Source organism: Orycteropus afer, unplaced genomic scaffold (assembly GCF_000298275.1).
Source record: "Orycteropus afer afer isolate SDZICR_OR568_19922 unplaced genomic scaffold, OryAfe1.0 scaffold00002, whole genome shotgun sequence".
In the NCBI taxonomy this organism is placed as follows: Eukaryota; Metazoa; Chordata; class Mammalia; order Tubulidentata; family Orycteropodidae; genus Orycteropus; species Orycteropus afer.
Window position 1 is genome coordinate 38,027 of NW_006921589.1, and position 17,518 is coordinate 55,544.

A 17,518-nucleotide genomic window follows, 5' to 3' on the forward strand; every position below is an offset into this window, starting at 1 on the left:
ACTAGAGATAAAAGTTCAGGGGAGGGGGCGGGGGGAATGCCAAATATCAAGGAATCCTAAAATCAGAAGTGTAAGTCTTCGACCCATCTCCTACAGAACACTGCTATGTAACAGGGTCAAAGTGAAAATCCCAAGTTTTGTAAATCCAGAAAAGCATGATTACTAAAATGTTTATTTTTAGGCTGAAATATATCAGTAAAACTTTTTAAATTTCACACAGAAGTATTACTTGATACCCTCTTTCAAAAGCTGTCTCAAAATGTAATTTAACAAAACAAAAATATGCCAATCATCCAAATGTTGACCCATTTCAGTAGGCATTATCAAAAAACCATATTCATTAATATCACTATCCATGTCACCAGAAAAGTAATGGGAAGCTAGCAAACACCTGGTGGAGTATATAAATTCGAAATAAAAAATTTAGAGACACATTAGGTTTACTTTTCTAATTATAATAAATTATACTTGAGCTAGTATTAAAATTATTTCACATCATCTGAACAGCCATTATACATTTTATATTAGTTTATATCCTACGTAGACTCTTAACCTCAAAAGACTTTCATACTCTATAAACAAAATAAGCCAAAAAGCCTTTAATTCTAATGACAGAACCAATTCAGAGGTAGTCATGAAAGGAAAATCAAAGCTATGAATTAGAGTAGATACTACAATGCAGAGACCACATGGGGTGACTGACATAATCTAATTCTCACAACCACCCTGCCAGCCACCGGATATCATTCACATTCTGTAAACAAGGATAATAATGAGGCTCAGAGAAGTTAGGTCAACACAACTAACGTCAGTCAAAGTGAAATCTGAGTTTTCATTCCTCATCCATTAAATGTGGTTCTACTATGTATAAATATCTAACGGTATACTGCAAATAATTTGTGGCACATAATAAATGTTCGAACAATCACTCTACCACCCTTACCCCATTCGTTAAAACAATAAAATACAAAAAGCTTTCTTTAGGTCACCCAGCAAATCCTGAACCTGGATTTGAACACAAGTCTGGCTGTACCCAAAACATATCCAGTTAACGCCTCTGAGCCTCAGTCCTCTCAGCCGTCAGAGATGGAAACACCTGGTTCCCAAGAAATTGTACACACTCACTCCATCCATCAAAAATAACATCCTAAGCAACAGAGAAACTGCCTGTATCATCATTGATGCAGAAAAATAGAAATACTTTCCTCAATTAAAGCAAAAAAATTTAAATAAAGTTCCTGTGATTTTGTGAAATTAAATATTTATTAAATACCTATTTTATTAAATACTGACAAAGCTGAAGCTATTTATGTAAAAAGGGAAATAATTAAGAGTTACATTTCAAACTCCTAATATCACAACTCTTAATCTTGCCGATGACAAAAAGATTTGTTAATAATGATTAATTCCTAATGGTATTAATTTGACTGTTAGTAGTACCTAATCTCTCAAGACTTCTTACCAACATTTGCTGGAGTTTAGGCTACACCTCTGAGATTAGTGAGAGACACACACATACATCAATGTTACAAACTCTAACACTGATGGATACCCAAAGAAAATATTCAACATTTTATACAAAATTAAATTCAGTTCCTAAAATGTTTAATTTTTAACACCCGGAAAGAGAGATGCACTAGAGAGAGACTTAATGAAGACCTCATGTAACAAAGCCCTTTCACCTCATGCAAGGATGTGTATGTATGTACTTTTCATGAGACTCTTCTATTAAGAAGGAATCAGTTTTAGGCAGTAACGTAACACTAAGCCAGATCACTAGGTATATCAAAACTATGGCATTCAAGTCCTCTCTCTGCCATAATTTGGCTGTGCTCCTCTGAGGCAGTTTCAGCTGCACATGTGGACTTCCTTATCTGAGAAAGGAAAGCTTGACAGACGAGTGGTTGGCACAAAGACAACCTTGAAGGTTCCTCTCGCCTACTTAATCCAGGATCTTACAAATTCCCAGCTCATATTTTAATTTATGGACAGAGTTTTCCGTCTATTTCCCTATTTCCCATTCACTTCAGGAGAGATTCCCTTCATGATAAATACCTTCTCTTATACTTGCTGTAAAGCTTTCTTAACTACAATCTGTCATTTTTATCTTACCCGTTGCTCCTCTGGCATTGGTCTGAAATGGATTTGTAGAAGATGCCACAGAAGGACCAGTAGCAGCAACAAATGGATTTGTGGAAGGCGTAGCTTTAAAAAAATTAGAAAATATACTATGAAATCCTAACACTTTTTGCAGTCAAGTTCTTAAGATTTTCTTCACTCTATTTATGAAGATAGAAAACTACAGCTTTCTGATAATAAATATCATTGCTTTGACTATTTTCTGGTACTCCTAAGAAAACGCAATACAATATGCATTTGCACTCATTACAAAAACTGGTACACCAGAAATACATACCTCCAAATGGAGCAGGCACACTTGAAGCAGTAGGCTGTGTCTGTGCAGAGGCACCCACTGGTACTGTTCCAAAAACATTGCTGAAAACAAGTATTGAAAGAGTTCATACGTTAAAAAAGAAGAAGAAAAGAAAAGAGGGGAACCTATTTAAAGGAAGACCATAAAATATAGAAATGGATCATACAAAGCATATTATGCATCCTAGCAGTTCTCAGACTTTGAAGTCTCAGAACCTATTTTCATTTTGAAAAACAACTGAGAACCACAACGAGCTTTTGTCTATGTGTATTCTATCTATCAATATAAGTTGCACAAAAATCAAAACCAAGAAATTAAAAGATATTTTAAATTCATTTAAAAATAATCTCTTTAATGTTTGGCTTAATAAAAGATAGCTAAATTCTTACATCTACACTTTTGCATTCAGTCTCTTAGGATAAGTTGTTCTGGCTTAAGTACATCAAGACAATATGGCCACACACAGCTACAGAGTTCAACAAATTAGTGATCCCTTAATAGCCTTTTCATACACTTGTGAGTATTTTCTCTTACACACCAAATTCAACAGTGACGCTTTCCTAAGTTAGTGCAATGTGGAATGAGAAGCCTTATCAATGATCTTTTTATACTATAGGAAAATTCACTCGTCTATCTTGCACTCTAAATGAAATCATTTACTAATTTTATTTTTTATATCATATACACACTAGTCATTCAGAGGGAGCTCTGGTAGTGTAGTGGCTAAGGCACTTGACCACTAACCAGAGGCTGGCAGTTCAAACCCACCAGCCACTCCTCAGAAGGAAGATGGGGCAATCTACTTCCGTAGTGATACTGCCTCGGAAACCCAAGGAGGGGTCACTATGAGTCAGGTTTGACTCGATGGCACATAACAACAACAGTCATTCAGAAAATACTAGTTTACCGAGTTATGCCAATCTTCCAAATATAGACACATTTCCTTATGTAACTGCAAAAAAGATCACATTAATACTGCCATCTATCTCATTAGAAAATAACAGGGAGCTGTGAAACTCATGGTGAAGTATATAAATTTTCCAAAATTGAAGTCAATGGAAAAGTGTGAGTTTTATTAGTGGTTTGCTTTAAAATGACAGACTTGCTTATACTTCATTCATTTTGGAGAATAAGTCTGCCAAACACACAAATCAGAAGAACTGTGGTTTGTCGGTCATAATGTCAAGGCACAATTGGTGTTCCACAAACAAGAGGCAGGGTCCCGTGATTCAAACAATCATGCAAGCGCTTTTCCTTAACACATCCATGGCTCACTATACTGCTGAACTGCTGAACGCACAGGTTACTTCAACACGCAGAAAACCTCTAAGACGACATCATTCGGGGTCAAGGTTTAATAAAAATATTTTTAAAGATATAATGAAATTAATTTCTACTGCTTCACCAAGAATATTTTTAAGTAAAACAGGCATTTCACAATTTTTTTTTTAAACAGCAACTGTTTGGTGGTTGTAATTAATGACTACTTGTACACTTGGGTGCAATTGTCATTAATTTGTGGTAAGGCATCAACAAGCTTTACCTGCCATTGATTTTGCGCCACAAATATACCTATCAGCTAACTATTCCAGGTCTGCTTCCTTAACTATAAAATGAAGACGACCAGAAAGTCTGTAAAGGTCTGATGTCTTTACAATGTGTTAGACTTGCAGCTGCTAAGAGCAACTCTTTCCCAGGTCCCAGTAACATTCTGCCTACCTACCAATGCCAGAAGAACACTGCAGAGATACAGAACTGGTGTTTGGCCCTGCCCAGATATTTCTAAAAAGATGTATTTACAAGTAATGCTACAACATGATACTTTCTTAGTTAGTATTCGTGACTGAAAAGGAAAGCATTAAAAAGTACATAACGTGACTGCTACACAGATTCCCTGCTAAGTACAATGAAATCTGTACATAACTGTTGATAGTGCAAATGTGCATACACTCTTTAAGTACACGTTTAGTGACCCAGAAATAAAAGTAACAAAAATTTTGCCTCCAATTAAAAGACAAAAGTATGGCAATTACTCAAGGACTATATTTTAATTAGCAAATTAAACTCAGTTTCCTCAAATTTAAAAAAGCACTCAAAAATTTTAAGATTATGTCCAAAAATATGACTGCCCAGAAAGTCATTACTTAACCACATTACTATTCAGAGTTGAAAAAAAAAAATGATGAGAAAAAGCACAAAGCAGGAAGGCTGCCTGAGACAGCATACCTGCTAGCATTACTGGTGGAAGGGTATGCATTACTGGAGGTGGCTGCTGAGCTGAAAACACTGTCGAGTTCGGCCAGGGCTGCATACTTGTCTGAAGATGCACTTGGCTGACCGGGGACTGAAACCACAGAAGCAGCAGGAGGTTTACCTGTGGTCCCAAAGCCACTCCCCTGATCCCCACCTGGAAACAAACATAAACAAAAAACATAATGACACCAAAAATTTGAATTTATACTTTAAAAATTTCAAGTCCATTTGCTATGAAACAAAGCTAAAGCCGATTTAGAGCTAAGCAAATAAATGGACATCACTGTAGCATATTAAACTAATAGACAATCTAAATGACATTGGACAAGGTTAGCTGCTAAACAAGCCACTGTAGTGAAGACAAAATAACGATTCTGTAACAAAAACTAAGACCCTCTACCAGTCAATAGCATGTCTAGGTCACCCATAAAGAAGAAATTCTCAAAGTGATAGGCCAATATCTATCTCCAAGACAGGCCCATTCACTCAAGTAAATATATAAAGTCACATAATGCTGGAACCAAATGTATACAACCTAACAACAGCATTATTTTCTCATGGTTTTCCATGGAAAAATTAGAGGTAGTAATAATAGAAAACATTTACTAAATACTTAGTATATGTTATGGATTGAACTGTGTCCTCCAAAAAATGTGTTGAAGGACTAACTCATGTATCTATAAATCTAACCCTGGTTGGAAATATGGGGGTCTCTTTTGTTATGGTAATCAGAGTAGGGCGGGTCCTAACCTGATTGGTTCTAAGTGGTGTGTTATAAAAAGAGCAGAACAGACCCAGACACACATGGGGAAGCACATGCCATGTGAGGATGGTCTACAAGCAAAGGGATGCCGGGAAATGCCGGCAGTCAACGAGAACTAAGAGAAAGGCCCACAGAAGGAATACACCTCCACAGCTGTGAGGAACTAAGCTTCTATTCTTTAAAGCCACACTTGAGATATTTGTCTAATGGTAGGACTAGCATATTAGGGCCATATACGCTAGGCCCTGTTCTCAATGCCTTACATGTATACATATCATACAACTGTGTAAGGTCAGTGCTATTATCATCCTCACACTGGATATGAGATAACTAAGGCCAGGAATCAAGATGCAAAATCCCGTCTAACACCATACACACACTTTTCATCATTTGTTATGGACTGAATTGTGTGCCCTCAGAAATATGTGCTGAATGCCTACGGATGTGACCCAGTGGCAATAGGTTTTTCTTCTGTATATTAATGAAGGCTTGCTGGTTGAGGGTGAGTCCTAAATTTAATCACATCTGAGTTCTAAAAAAGCCAAAACAGACAGAGATACACACACAGAGAACAGACGCTGTGGGAGGGATGCCCAGGACTACTACCAAGAAAGAAATCGACATGATTAAGATCCAGATTTGGACTTCTAGTCTCTAGCTACTGTGAGAAAATAAGCTTCTGTTCTTTAAAGGCAAGACTTGTATTATCTGTGTTCCAGCAGCACTAGGTAACTAAGGTACCACTGCACCATTTGTTTTTAGAAGCAAAACACTGGACCTGCAACAAAAACTGTGCGTAAGAATATACTTCTAAAATCACGATACCAAATCACGAAGTACTAAGATACTGACAAAAATAGCTCAAAATGAATGTACTATAGAAACTATCCAATAACCCTTCAGACAGCTCTGTTAATAGAATTTCCAGACAAAATAAAAACTTTCACAATTGTTTTCTTTTAAAACTAACAGTACCAGCTGCGATCAACACTGCTCCAACTCCCAGAGACCCCACGTGTCAGCGCAAAACCGTGCTCTGCAGGGTTTTTGGAAGCAGACCTCCAGGCCTTTCTTCCAAGGTGCCGCAGGGTGGGCGCACACCTCCAACCTTCCAGGAAGCAGCTGAAACCACTGCCTGTTTGAACCACCCAGGGACTCCTCCTTCAAAATTTGTTGCTGTTTTCTGCCATCATGTCAACTCTGACTCACAGCAACTTTTAAAACCAGAAGCTTTAAAATAAGCCATCATACTATACTTGGCTTTAAGGGCTTTCTGACTGGGCTACTGATTCTGATCACATTCGTTTGAAAACACATGAACAAAGACTTCTTAAATAGTTAAAAAGACTTGCCTACTGTTGAAATCAACCGTAAAAGATTATTTTCATAGCTAATTGGCACACAGTCCATTTACTTTAACCAAACATAAAGTATTCTGTCTTCAGAAAGGCAGCTTCAAGTAGTGTAGATAATTCTGGACACAGAGTGAGAAACCCTACACTCAGGCCCTAACTTTGCTTCTATCTAGGTGGTTTGGTCTTGAATATTCTAGACCCAGGTCTCAAGTTTTTCATTTGTGAAGTGAGGGGAATGAGTAAATGCAATCAAGGGAAGTGAGGTATATCTCAAATAGTGTGCAATAAATAGGGTGCAAATGACTTACTTTTTTATTTTGATTCAACAGATTCACAGATAAATCAATGAGGACAACCCTCTAACCTCACCTACTTTCATTAGAGGGGGGGAAAGCCCACACAACATTTGTTAATGGGTATTTTATGATCCTTTTGCAAAAAGTTCTATTAAGCCCTCTTTTGAGGAAGAGTAAAATTAAGATTTTTTTCAACAGTTCCAAATACTAGAGTGGCATTTGCCATCAGTGCTGCATGGTAACACCAGGGTACAAGAAAATCAGTGCAAAAACAAACAACAACAACCCCCAGTGAAGTGTGTGAGTTGAGGGGCGAAGACAGCTCTCCCCTCAATTATAACACTTCCTGGGCACTACAATTAAGTTTACTTAGGGTATATGGTAAAGATTTGGGGAGGAGGGGTTGTTCAATTTTATTATGTTTTAATTTAAAAAGATACCTGGTAAAATACAGTTAACAGCACACTTACAGAGTTATACAAAATGGTGCTATATAGAGCCCTCTGAAATTATCCTTATAGCAGACTGGTAATTTCTAATGCTATTAGAAGTAATATTCATATTATGATGTCTAAATAATCAATCCATGAAAAAAGAATGAGTCCTAAATAGTTTTAGCTGTAACAGTAATAGGCAATTGAAATTTCCTTTATACTACTCTTGGAGTGTGACTATATACTGGATTTTTACTAGTATTATTTTATTCATGGAGCTCTGGTGGCGTAGTGCCTAAATCACTTGACTGCTAACCAGAAGCATGGCAGTTCAAACCCACAGCCACTCCTCGGAAGGTTGGGCAATCTACTTCCGTAGTGATACAGGCTCGGAAACCCAAGGAGGGGTCGCTATTGAGTCAGGTCCGACTCAACAGCACATAATAAAAACAACTATAGTAAACATTAAAAAAACCAAAACAAAACAAAAAAAAAACTATTCTACCTGAAAACCGCAACCAGTTGCTGCTGAGTCCACTCTGACTCACAGCAACCTCCCATGTGTCAGGGCAGACTGAGTCCATAGAATTTCCAATGACTGATTTTTCAGAAGTACATCACCAAGCCTTTCTTCTAAGGTGCTTCTGGTTATCCTTGAACCCACCAACCTTTTGGGAAGCAGCCAACTCCATTAACCCTTTTCACTATGTTGTTGTTGTTGTGTGCCGTCGAGTCGGCCCCGACTCATAGCGACCCCTCCTTGGGTTTCCGAGGCAGTATCACTACGGAAGTAGATTGCCCAACCTTCCTTCCGAGGAGTGGCTGGTGGGTTTGAACAACCAGCCTTCTGGTTAGCAGTCAAGTGCTTTAGCCACTATGCTACCAGAGACTCCAATTCCACATTAAGGGGTTATCAGTACTACCAAAATTTCTTGTTGTTATTGTTGTTATGTGCCATTGAGTCAGACCTGACTCATAACGACCCCTTCTTGGGTTTCCAACGCGGTATCACTACGGAAGTAGATTGCCCAACCTTCCTTCCACCAAAATTTCTTAGTAAGTCATGAGATATTTCCAGTTATTAGTCCACAAGGTATCAATGTATTTTCCAACATATTCCACACAACCTCTTTAGCTGAGTGTTCAAGAAACTTAAGCAAAAACGAACCACCCAATGACAGCAGTCTAATGGCTAGATATTGACTGCTGTTATTTACAAACTTCTGCATTATAATATATAATGACATAATTTATAATTATATATATAATATATAATGTACAACAATTAGGAATCTGAAACATTTCAGATCCATAATGTGCCAAGTAAACATGAACATTTTAAATCTGCTTAGGTTAGACAAAATCTTGATACAACTGAGAAAAGCATAACATCCTCAGATTTTAATGAATACCACCAAATTTAAAACAGTTTAATATGCAAATCTGTATTCACTTTGTTTAAAGCATGATACCTTGCCCAGCACTGAAGATATTGTCTAAGTTAGCAAGGGCTGCATATTTGTCCGCTGTCTGTAGACCACTTTTATTTGCTGAAACTTTACTAACAGCTGATACTGCTGGATGACTCTGGGAAGTATTGAAGGTTCCAAAATCAGCACTGGAGGATTTGGGGAAGTTATCAAAATGAGCAAAATTAGCATTTACTGATCCAGCACTTCCACCTGTAACAGAATAAAAAGAACACTTAAATTTTCTAGACTTTTCCCAATACTCTTTGGTAGATAACATGATCATTTTTTCCCTAAATTAAGTATTATGTAAGGAACCCTACATCTTTAAAATTTAATGATTACCAAATGGAATTCAACATTAATCTACCTTTAACTTTTTAATTTATGAAGCTACATTTTCAAAGGTCCTGACAACATGTAGGGTAGCATGTTTCAGTATGTACCCTGGAGTGAAGACCATCATTCACAGGGTAGGTAACTCTATCCGACCTGTTTTAAGACTCAGTTACATTATAGAACATCCAAACCTGTTGCCATGGAGTCAAATTCTGACTCATGGCAACCCCCATGTGTAACAGAGTAGAACTGCTCCATAGGGTTTTCTTGGCTTTACATTGCAAGTATCCCTCCGCAGCACTACTGGGTGAGTACAAGCTGCCAACCTTTACATCAGGAGTCAGTGCAAGCTACCTGTGCCACCCAGCAGCAGCCTGGAGAACACCCAGCAATATCACAATTATGACATTACAGGGACTAGTTCTCCCTATAAACAGAGGTTCTACAAAAAAAGATACAAAATATCTTACTTGAAGATTCAAGCTTTTATAGCTTCATATAGACATATACATAAACACCACAGCTACTGATTAACAGTATTGAAGATACATTATTTTGATCCAGAATTTCTTAAAATGTGATCATCAAATATTAAACTTATTTTAAGTGCTATTATTTTATTCCACATAGTAATTTTCACCTACATACAACATCCTTATGTCCACAGCAGAACTCTGCCCTACCATGTAGATGAAGGAATAAAAATTATAGTAGATCATATAGAGATAATTTAAATATTGTACCAAAAATTGACTTCACAAAAGCACAATACACCCAATCGTCATCTTAAGGCCCATTTTCTATTCTGGAGCCCTTCCTCAAAGAACTAGCAGGACTTTTCTTCCACAGACGGAGTATGTGATTCTATGCTCCTGATAACCAAACTTTTTAGATATTAGTTCTTTACTCCTGAACTTCAGCTTCAACAATCAGAATAGTAATAGACCAAACAAAAAAATCAAATCCAGTGCCATCGAGTCAATTCTGACTCATAGTGACCCTATAGGACAGAGTAGAACTGCCCCACAGGGTATCCAAAGCTGCAATCTTTAGGGAAGCAGACTGTCCCATCCCTCTTTCATGAAGCAGCTTGTGGGTTTGAACCATCAACCTCTTGATTAGCAACACAGTGCTATAACCACTGTGCCACCAGGGCTCCTTCAGACAGTCATATATCAAAATGATAACAAAGCACATCTATAGACATTTTAAAAGCAGAATGGATACACTCTCCCAAAATGAGAGCTTTCTATCAATCAGTTCTTTAGACATTGTGAAACAAATATATACTGACAAAATTTCTTTCAGGAATTAAACTCTGGCTGTTTTCAATTAATACAAGTAATATGTGGTTGTGATCTGCTACAAGTAGCTGGTGCACAAAGTAGATACTAAGCTTTCAAAATGTGTGTGAACAGTTTTATTTGAAATTATTAAAAAGTGAGTTACCAAATCAAATTACTTACTTCATCATATACTACTTGTGCTTTCTAGTGACGTCTGAATTTAACAGATATCAAAAAATGCAACCGATTGCCAGTGAGTCAATTCTGACTCATAATGGACCCTATATGTCAGGGTAGAACTGCCCCATAGGGTTTCCAAGGCTATAAATCTTTACAGACGCCAACTGCTTCATCTGTCTCCCACTGAGCAGCTGGTGGGTTCAAACTGATGACCTTTTGGTTAGCAGCTGGGCACTTTACCATTGCATCACCAGGGCTTCTAAGCAGATGAGTGGGAGTAAAAGTGAAAATTTAAAAGATTACCATCAAAAGATGATTCATAATCTATAATTGAAAAACCAATGAAATATAGCACAAAACACAAATTACTAAGGAGCCTACTTGCAAGAGAACTTACTGTGGGCGGCCTGGGGGGGGAGAGTTGCAGTGAATTCACCAAAGCTGCAGCTAGATGAAAGCGCTCTAAAAGCTGGGCAGCCAGAGATTATGTCAATTAAAATTTAAAGGAAAAGAAAAAAGGAAGATTGAAAGAAAAGGCTTTAAGACAATACACCAAGTTAACAGTTCAAAGAAGCAATCAGCCAAAGATCTAAATAAGTCCTCAATGCATTTTGGAAAACAATAAAGTTCATGGAAGAGTATTCAATTCCTGCACAGAAAGTATTCCCAAGTTGATTAAAGAGATTGTTATATAAGCTAATCTTGACTAATAACATTAAACATTTTTCTCATGCTTGTCGCCCTGAAAATTCTTTCATTTTAGGTCTATGGAAGCAGGCAATTGGCTTCCTTTACTCAGAGGTATGATGCCAGCCTACATCAATGTGTTACATGAACCTAAACAGATTTCAGTCCATTAAAGTTCCTGTGCAGGAAAAGGAAAACAGATGCAATGAATTAGACAGCAAACCAAAGTTCAGAAAAACAAACACATAGAAAAAAATTAAAAATTCAGGTTTCCCCAGAGCTTGGTGAGACAGAACTATTTAAAAATCTGATAATTATAGAATTTAAGTTCAGAGTAATTTTCCAAAACAACACCTAGAGAGTTTTCCTTTTTTTTTTTTTAAAAAAAAAAAAAAACATTAAAGCGTAACGCTGGAGAAGCTCTACCTGTAGTTTGGGGTTGAAAAGGTGAGTGACTTGCTGTGGGGAAACCTCCAAAATTACTCGAACCACTAGACTGTCCAAATGCATCAAAGTTTGCAAAATCTGCATTTGCAGAATTCTGAGCTGTAAATGGTAAGGAACAAAATACGTTAATGAATATGAAAACTAGAAATGAAACAGATGAAAAATGAATTTAACAGTTTTATGAGTGTCTACGTATTTCTACTTACTTTAAACAGAATTCATTTAGAAATCAGATTTTTAATCCCGCTAGTATTTAAACCACTTTCAAGCAACATTAGAGGGTATCTAGAAATTTCCAAAAACACTATGTGTAGTAAAAAAAAAAATTTCATAATACCCTTTAAATATCCTCAGAAATAGTACTAAAAGTGACTTATCAAAAAGAATTCTTGAATTCAGAGAACCAAATTCATGAATTACAGTAGAGCAGATTGAGAAGTGATCTAGAAAATGGTAATGAGTATGTCAATCTAAAACAGTGATACAAAATTGATGTAACTACATTAATAACATATTATTTTTAATTTTACTTTAGGTTTATAAATATGTCACACTATGGCACATAAGTTGGTAAATATGTGAATATTTATTTAATAATATTTATTTACCATGTAAGTTGATAAATAAAAACCCGAATGCATAAAAGAAATGATTGCCAAATAAATGAAAGATGGCCACATTCTACTAGAAGTTTGCCATTTTAAACATATTAAATATTAAAATTTAAGAAACTATGGAAGTCAGTAGAAATTGTAACATAACTGCACCTTGTATTCAGAGAAAAAGACTAAATTTTATCTCTCATATGGTCCTCAATCGTAGAGCAAAATGCTAGACTTCCCGAAACTTAAAAGGAGTAAATTAATAAATAACACAATTCAAAAGTCAAACAAACAAAAAAGTGCCAACAGATGCTGGATGAGAATTTTACAGAGAACATGATGAGAAGAAGTGGTTTGGTTTGCAGAAAGGCAGTGCTCAGTAGTCAGATGAAAAGCACATCCAAAAGGAGGGAAAAGGTTTCATGTCCCCAACAGTGAAAGACAGCCACTTTAATCTATACTTCTAGAAATTTTTCTGGAAGATATCATCTTAGAAATGAGTATGACTCTATCTAAAAGCTATAATACAATGTGATTATTTATAATAATAAAAAAAATTAGAAATTCAAATGACTACTAATAGGGGACTGCATGAGTGTGTGATGGAGCATCCCATGATGGGCAGTAATGCAGCCATCAACAATCACGTAAAAGAATATCTACCCACGCACAAAAATGCTGGGACAAAGGAAATAAGCAGGCTAACAGATTCCAGATAATCTTGAATTTCCCAGTTTGGTTAAACTAAGCACACTATCATGCTCACAGGAAATGTGCATTACAGTGGGATTTCAGATCATTATCTTCTTCTCCTTCATGTCTGCCTAAACTTGCCAAGCTTTTGTAATGAAGATATACCCCATTTATAAACAAACCAAAAATGGGTATTAAACAGAAACATATTAAACACTATTCTAGGAAGAAAATCTGGAAAATGTCAAAGATTTTACATAATCACTACCTTCTATGTATGTATCTGAAAGGTACAGCAGCAGGAAAATGAAGCTAAACTAACCCCCTTCCACTTTGTGCCTGTACCACTTCCCTTCCCCAGTCCTTACTGTTAGCACTTCTGCAATGTGGTATGCTAGCTAATGTATGGGAGCTCTGGTAGCACAGTGCCTAAGGCACTTGACTGCTAACCAGAAGACTGGCAGTTCAAATCCACCAGCCACTCCTCAGAAGGAAGATGGGGCAATCTACTTCCGTAGTGATACTGCCTCGGAAACCCAAGAAGGGGTCGCTATGAGTTAAGTCCGACTCGACGGCACATAACAACAACAACAGCTAATGTATCACTCATACTTTGTTCTTGAAAATGTTTTTTTATTAAGCACAATGTTTTTCCTATCTCTCAAACACTACACAAGAAGTGTTTATGTTAAAATGATGCTTACTGCTTGACAATAAACAAGATGTATTCTCTGGATCAACCACCCATCTGTCAGGTTGCTGTACTTCGGAAGCTTGCATGTTGCCTTCGTGCTGCAAGCTATGTCATCAGTATTTCTAACACAATTAAGGTCACTCGTGCTGGACAGGATTCAGTGGAGCTTCTAGACTAAGACAAACTAGGAAGAAAGGCCTGGTGATGTACTTCTGAAAACTCTGTGGGTCACAACAACAGACTCAAGCACATCAACAACTGTGGTGATGACACAGAACCAGACAAGGGTTTGTTCTGTTGTACACAGGGTCACCGTGAGTTGCACCTGGTGTAACAGCAACTAACAACGCTTTCTGGATTTCCTGAACTCTCTTATCACTGTTTTTACTTAATATAATAAAATTCAATGCCTCAAAATGTACTTCCTGAAAGTGGTTAGCAGTCAAGTGTCTTAGGCACTGTGCTATCAGAGCTCCTATCTAATCATTATAAGGAGGCAGAACTTGGTAATACTTGTATCAGTTTTTATTTGTAGACAACAAATTTACTCATTGTCTTCAGAGACTGGTTATAGCAGCTTTTAAAATTTATAAACACTATAGAATGAAACTTTGGGAAATATAATTTTGGACATTAAACACTAATAAATTCAATTATATCTAAACCTTATCTAAACCTTAGAGCAATCTCTGCACACAAAAATCCAAATTGAGCACAATATGACAAAACAGTAAAGATGCTTCTTAAATGACCTCATTTCATAAAGTACATATGAGTTAATTCTGTTGAATTTCCAGTATCAACTCAATGAGCCTGATTTTGCGGAAAGTTGTTCTTCAATGAGAAACAAATATTCATGACAGAGAAAGACAAATGCAGAGACTAGAAGATGCAAACTAGCAGTCCTCAGGGCAGTCAGCCAAGAGAGAAGCTTTATGTCACCCAGACAGGATTTTCATTTTTTTCTTCATCAGTTCCTAATTTTTAGAAAAGAGGCATTTCACATTTAAAAAGACCTAAACACAAAACAAAATTTCCTGCTTTTCTTAAAAAAGAAAAAAATCAGTGTATCTAGAAATCCTGAACTCCTATTTCCACGTGGCAAGAGTTGATCAGAACATCCCCTTTAAGAGGGGTTCCTTCCATACTCCTCATTTGTGCTACCTGGGTGGTAAGGTAGTAGTACAAGGTGTGACAAAACTCAATTACAGCTTACAGTTCATAGGTTCTGTGATATGATGTTTACAAACCAGGCAAATCAACTATTAAATACTGTAGGTAATTTATATTACCATCCATGAATATTTCCACAAATAACTGATTATGAACACAACAATGACCCTGCCCCATCCATGCACATCCACACGCACCACCTCAGCCAGAATGTTCATACAAAGGCTAATGATGGTTCTGACTCTTCAGTCACTAATCTATCCGCTAAAGAACACATTTCCTATCAAACAACGCTAACCAGACTGGCATATCTGAATAATTATCATCTGCTATGAAAGGTTTCATCTGTACCATCAATGTGCTCAGGATACAATTTTCACAAACCAATGAAATTTCCAAGCGAAAACTCGGCCATCAAGGCCTTTATTTTATTTATTTAGTCAGTCAGTTGGTTAGTTTACAGAGCAGAGTTTGCTTTATATTCAACAGTCCATGTACATTTGGTTTCACTCCCCAATTACCATCCCCAACCCTAACCCAGTCTCTTCCCCACCTGGCCAGTAACCACCCCCGTGCCCCTCATAGTTATGCACTCCTGTGTGTCCTGCATTTCCTCCGTACGAATATTGCCCCTCTGGTGCTCTGTGGTCAGCTGCCCCAAGGGATGCACCTCCATAGAGTATATGGGTGCATTACCCTGGGTTGAATGATCTGCATGTACACCTTGTTTACCACTGAGCCGAGAACCAGCCCCTGGGAGTGAGTTTTATTCTAGGCCTTGGAAGGAAGATCGGGCAATCTACTTCCGTAGTGATACTGCCTCGGAAACCCAAGGACGGGGTCGCTATGAGTTGGGGCCAACTTGACGGCACATAACAACAACAACATGGCTTGTCTACCCATAAGTCATTGTAAACTCAGTGGTGGAATGAGCAACTGAGGAGCTCCTGATTGTAAATGTTATCCACCTGGGTTATTTCTGTTGGGTGTGGCACAACGCAATATTATGGGAGGCCCTCTCTTAGGTGCTTAGAGTTCTGATGCTATGATTGGCTAGTTTGGCCACTCTGCCAAGCTCAAAAGGAGGCCTCTTAGAAGCAGAACTCTCTCTCTGACTGCTGGTTGCGGAAGACGTGCTGCTGAAAGAGACATGCGCTCCGGAAAGAGATACATGCTGCTGGGAAAGAGATGCAAGAGACACGCGTTGCTGAGTACGACACCAAGGGACATGCACTGCTGGGGGAGAGACTGTGAGAGACTTGGCTGAGAGACGGTGGGCTGGGAGAGAGACTGAGCGTTTTTCCTGAACTTGAATTGTAGCCTGGTGCTTCCCTAGTAAACTCCATAATCTGTGAGTTCTGTGTGGCCATTGCAGGAAATTATTGAACCCAGGAGAGAGGTGGTGGGTGCTTTGGGAGGAACTGTTGGAGAAAAGGGCTGGAGGGAGGCAGCATGTCTGGCCTTGCAGTAATAGGCCTTGGGTTACTGCTGGTAATCCTGTCTTCCCCTTGTAGGGTTAGAGGAGGTCAGAAGATGTGGCCTCCTTGCCGTTTTTGCACAGACTCACAGATTCTACCGTATTTTAAAAGAATAAAACATTCAAGATCTCCTATTTTCTATCAATCTGACAAAAATGTTTCTTTTTTGCGTTTCCTACTATTTAATTAGGAGTTCTGGTGGTGTAGTGCTTAAGGTGTTTGACTACTAATCAGAAAGTTGGCGGTTCAAACCCACTACCCACTCCTCAGAAGTAAGACTGGACAATCTACTTCCATGGAGATATCTCCTTGGAAACCCAAGGAGGGGTCACTATGACTCTTAATGGCTATTTATTTTCACAAGGAGTTACTTAAAGTATGAGGGCAATAATGGTACAAATTTGTCTGGAGTCACAGCCCCTTATCTAATATTATTAAACATTTTTTGGCTATGGTAGCCAAATGGAAAAGTACAACATTAATTCTCTGACCTGTGAATACTCACAACTTGCATTTAAAGACAAAAACACAAGGGAAACAAGAAATAAGTTTGAAATTTACAAACAAAGTTGGTATTCACTTGTGCCCAAGGGGCAGGGAGGCTGCATCTTCTGACCTCCTCTAAGTCCACAAGAGGAAAACAGAATCACCATCAGTACCCCAAGGCCTATTCCTGAGAGGCCAGACATGCTGCCTCCCTCCAGCCCCTTCACCAACTACCACAGCACCCACTACCTCATTGCTGGGTTGGATAATTCACTGCAGTGGCCACACAGAACTCAGAGATTATAGGGTTTATTAGGGAAGCACCAGACTACAATTCAAGTTCAGAAATGCACTCAGTCTCTCGCAGCTGGCCGTCTCACTCAGCAGCCGGCGGTCTCAGTACACATCGCTCTCTCAGCAATGTGTCTCTTGCATCTCTCTCTCAGCAG

General features: G+C 38.0%; 1 protein-coding gene across 1 annotated transcript in view; it reads right to left on the bottom strand.

Moving 5' to 3' along the window:
• Positions 1-17,518, bottom strand: part of AGFG1 (ArfGAP with FG repeats 1) — an 85,455-nt gene that overhangs the window by 7,480 nt on the left and 60,457 nt on the right. Inside the window, exons 5-9 of the mRNA XM_042783031.1 lie at positions 11,923-12,042; positions 9,008-9,217; positions 4,661-4,841; positions 2,417-2,496; positions 2,113-2,205 (exon numbers count right to left, since the gene is read on the bottom strand). Of these exons, the coding sequence (XP_042638965.1) occupies positions 2,113-2,205; positions 2,417-2,496; positions 4,661-4,841; positions 9,008-9,217; positions 11,923-12,042 (684 nt within the window). The remainder of the gene's footprint in view (positions 1-2,112; positions 2,206-2,416; positions 2,497-4,660; positions 4,842-9,007; positions 9,218-11,922; positions 12,043-17,518) is intronic.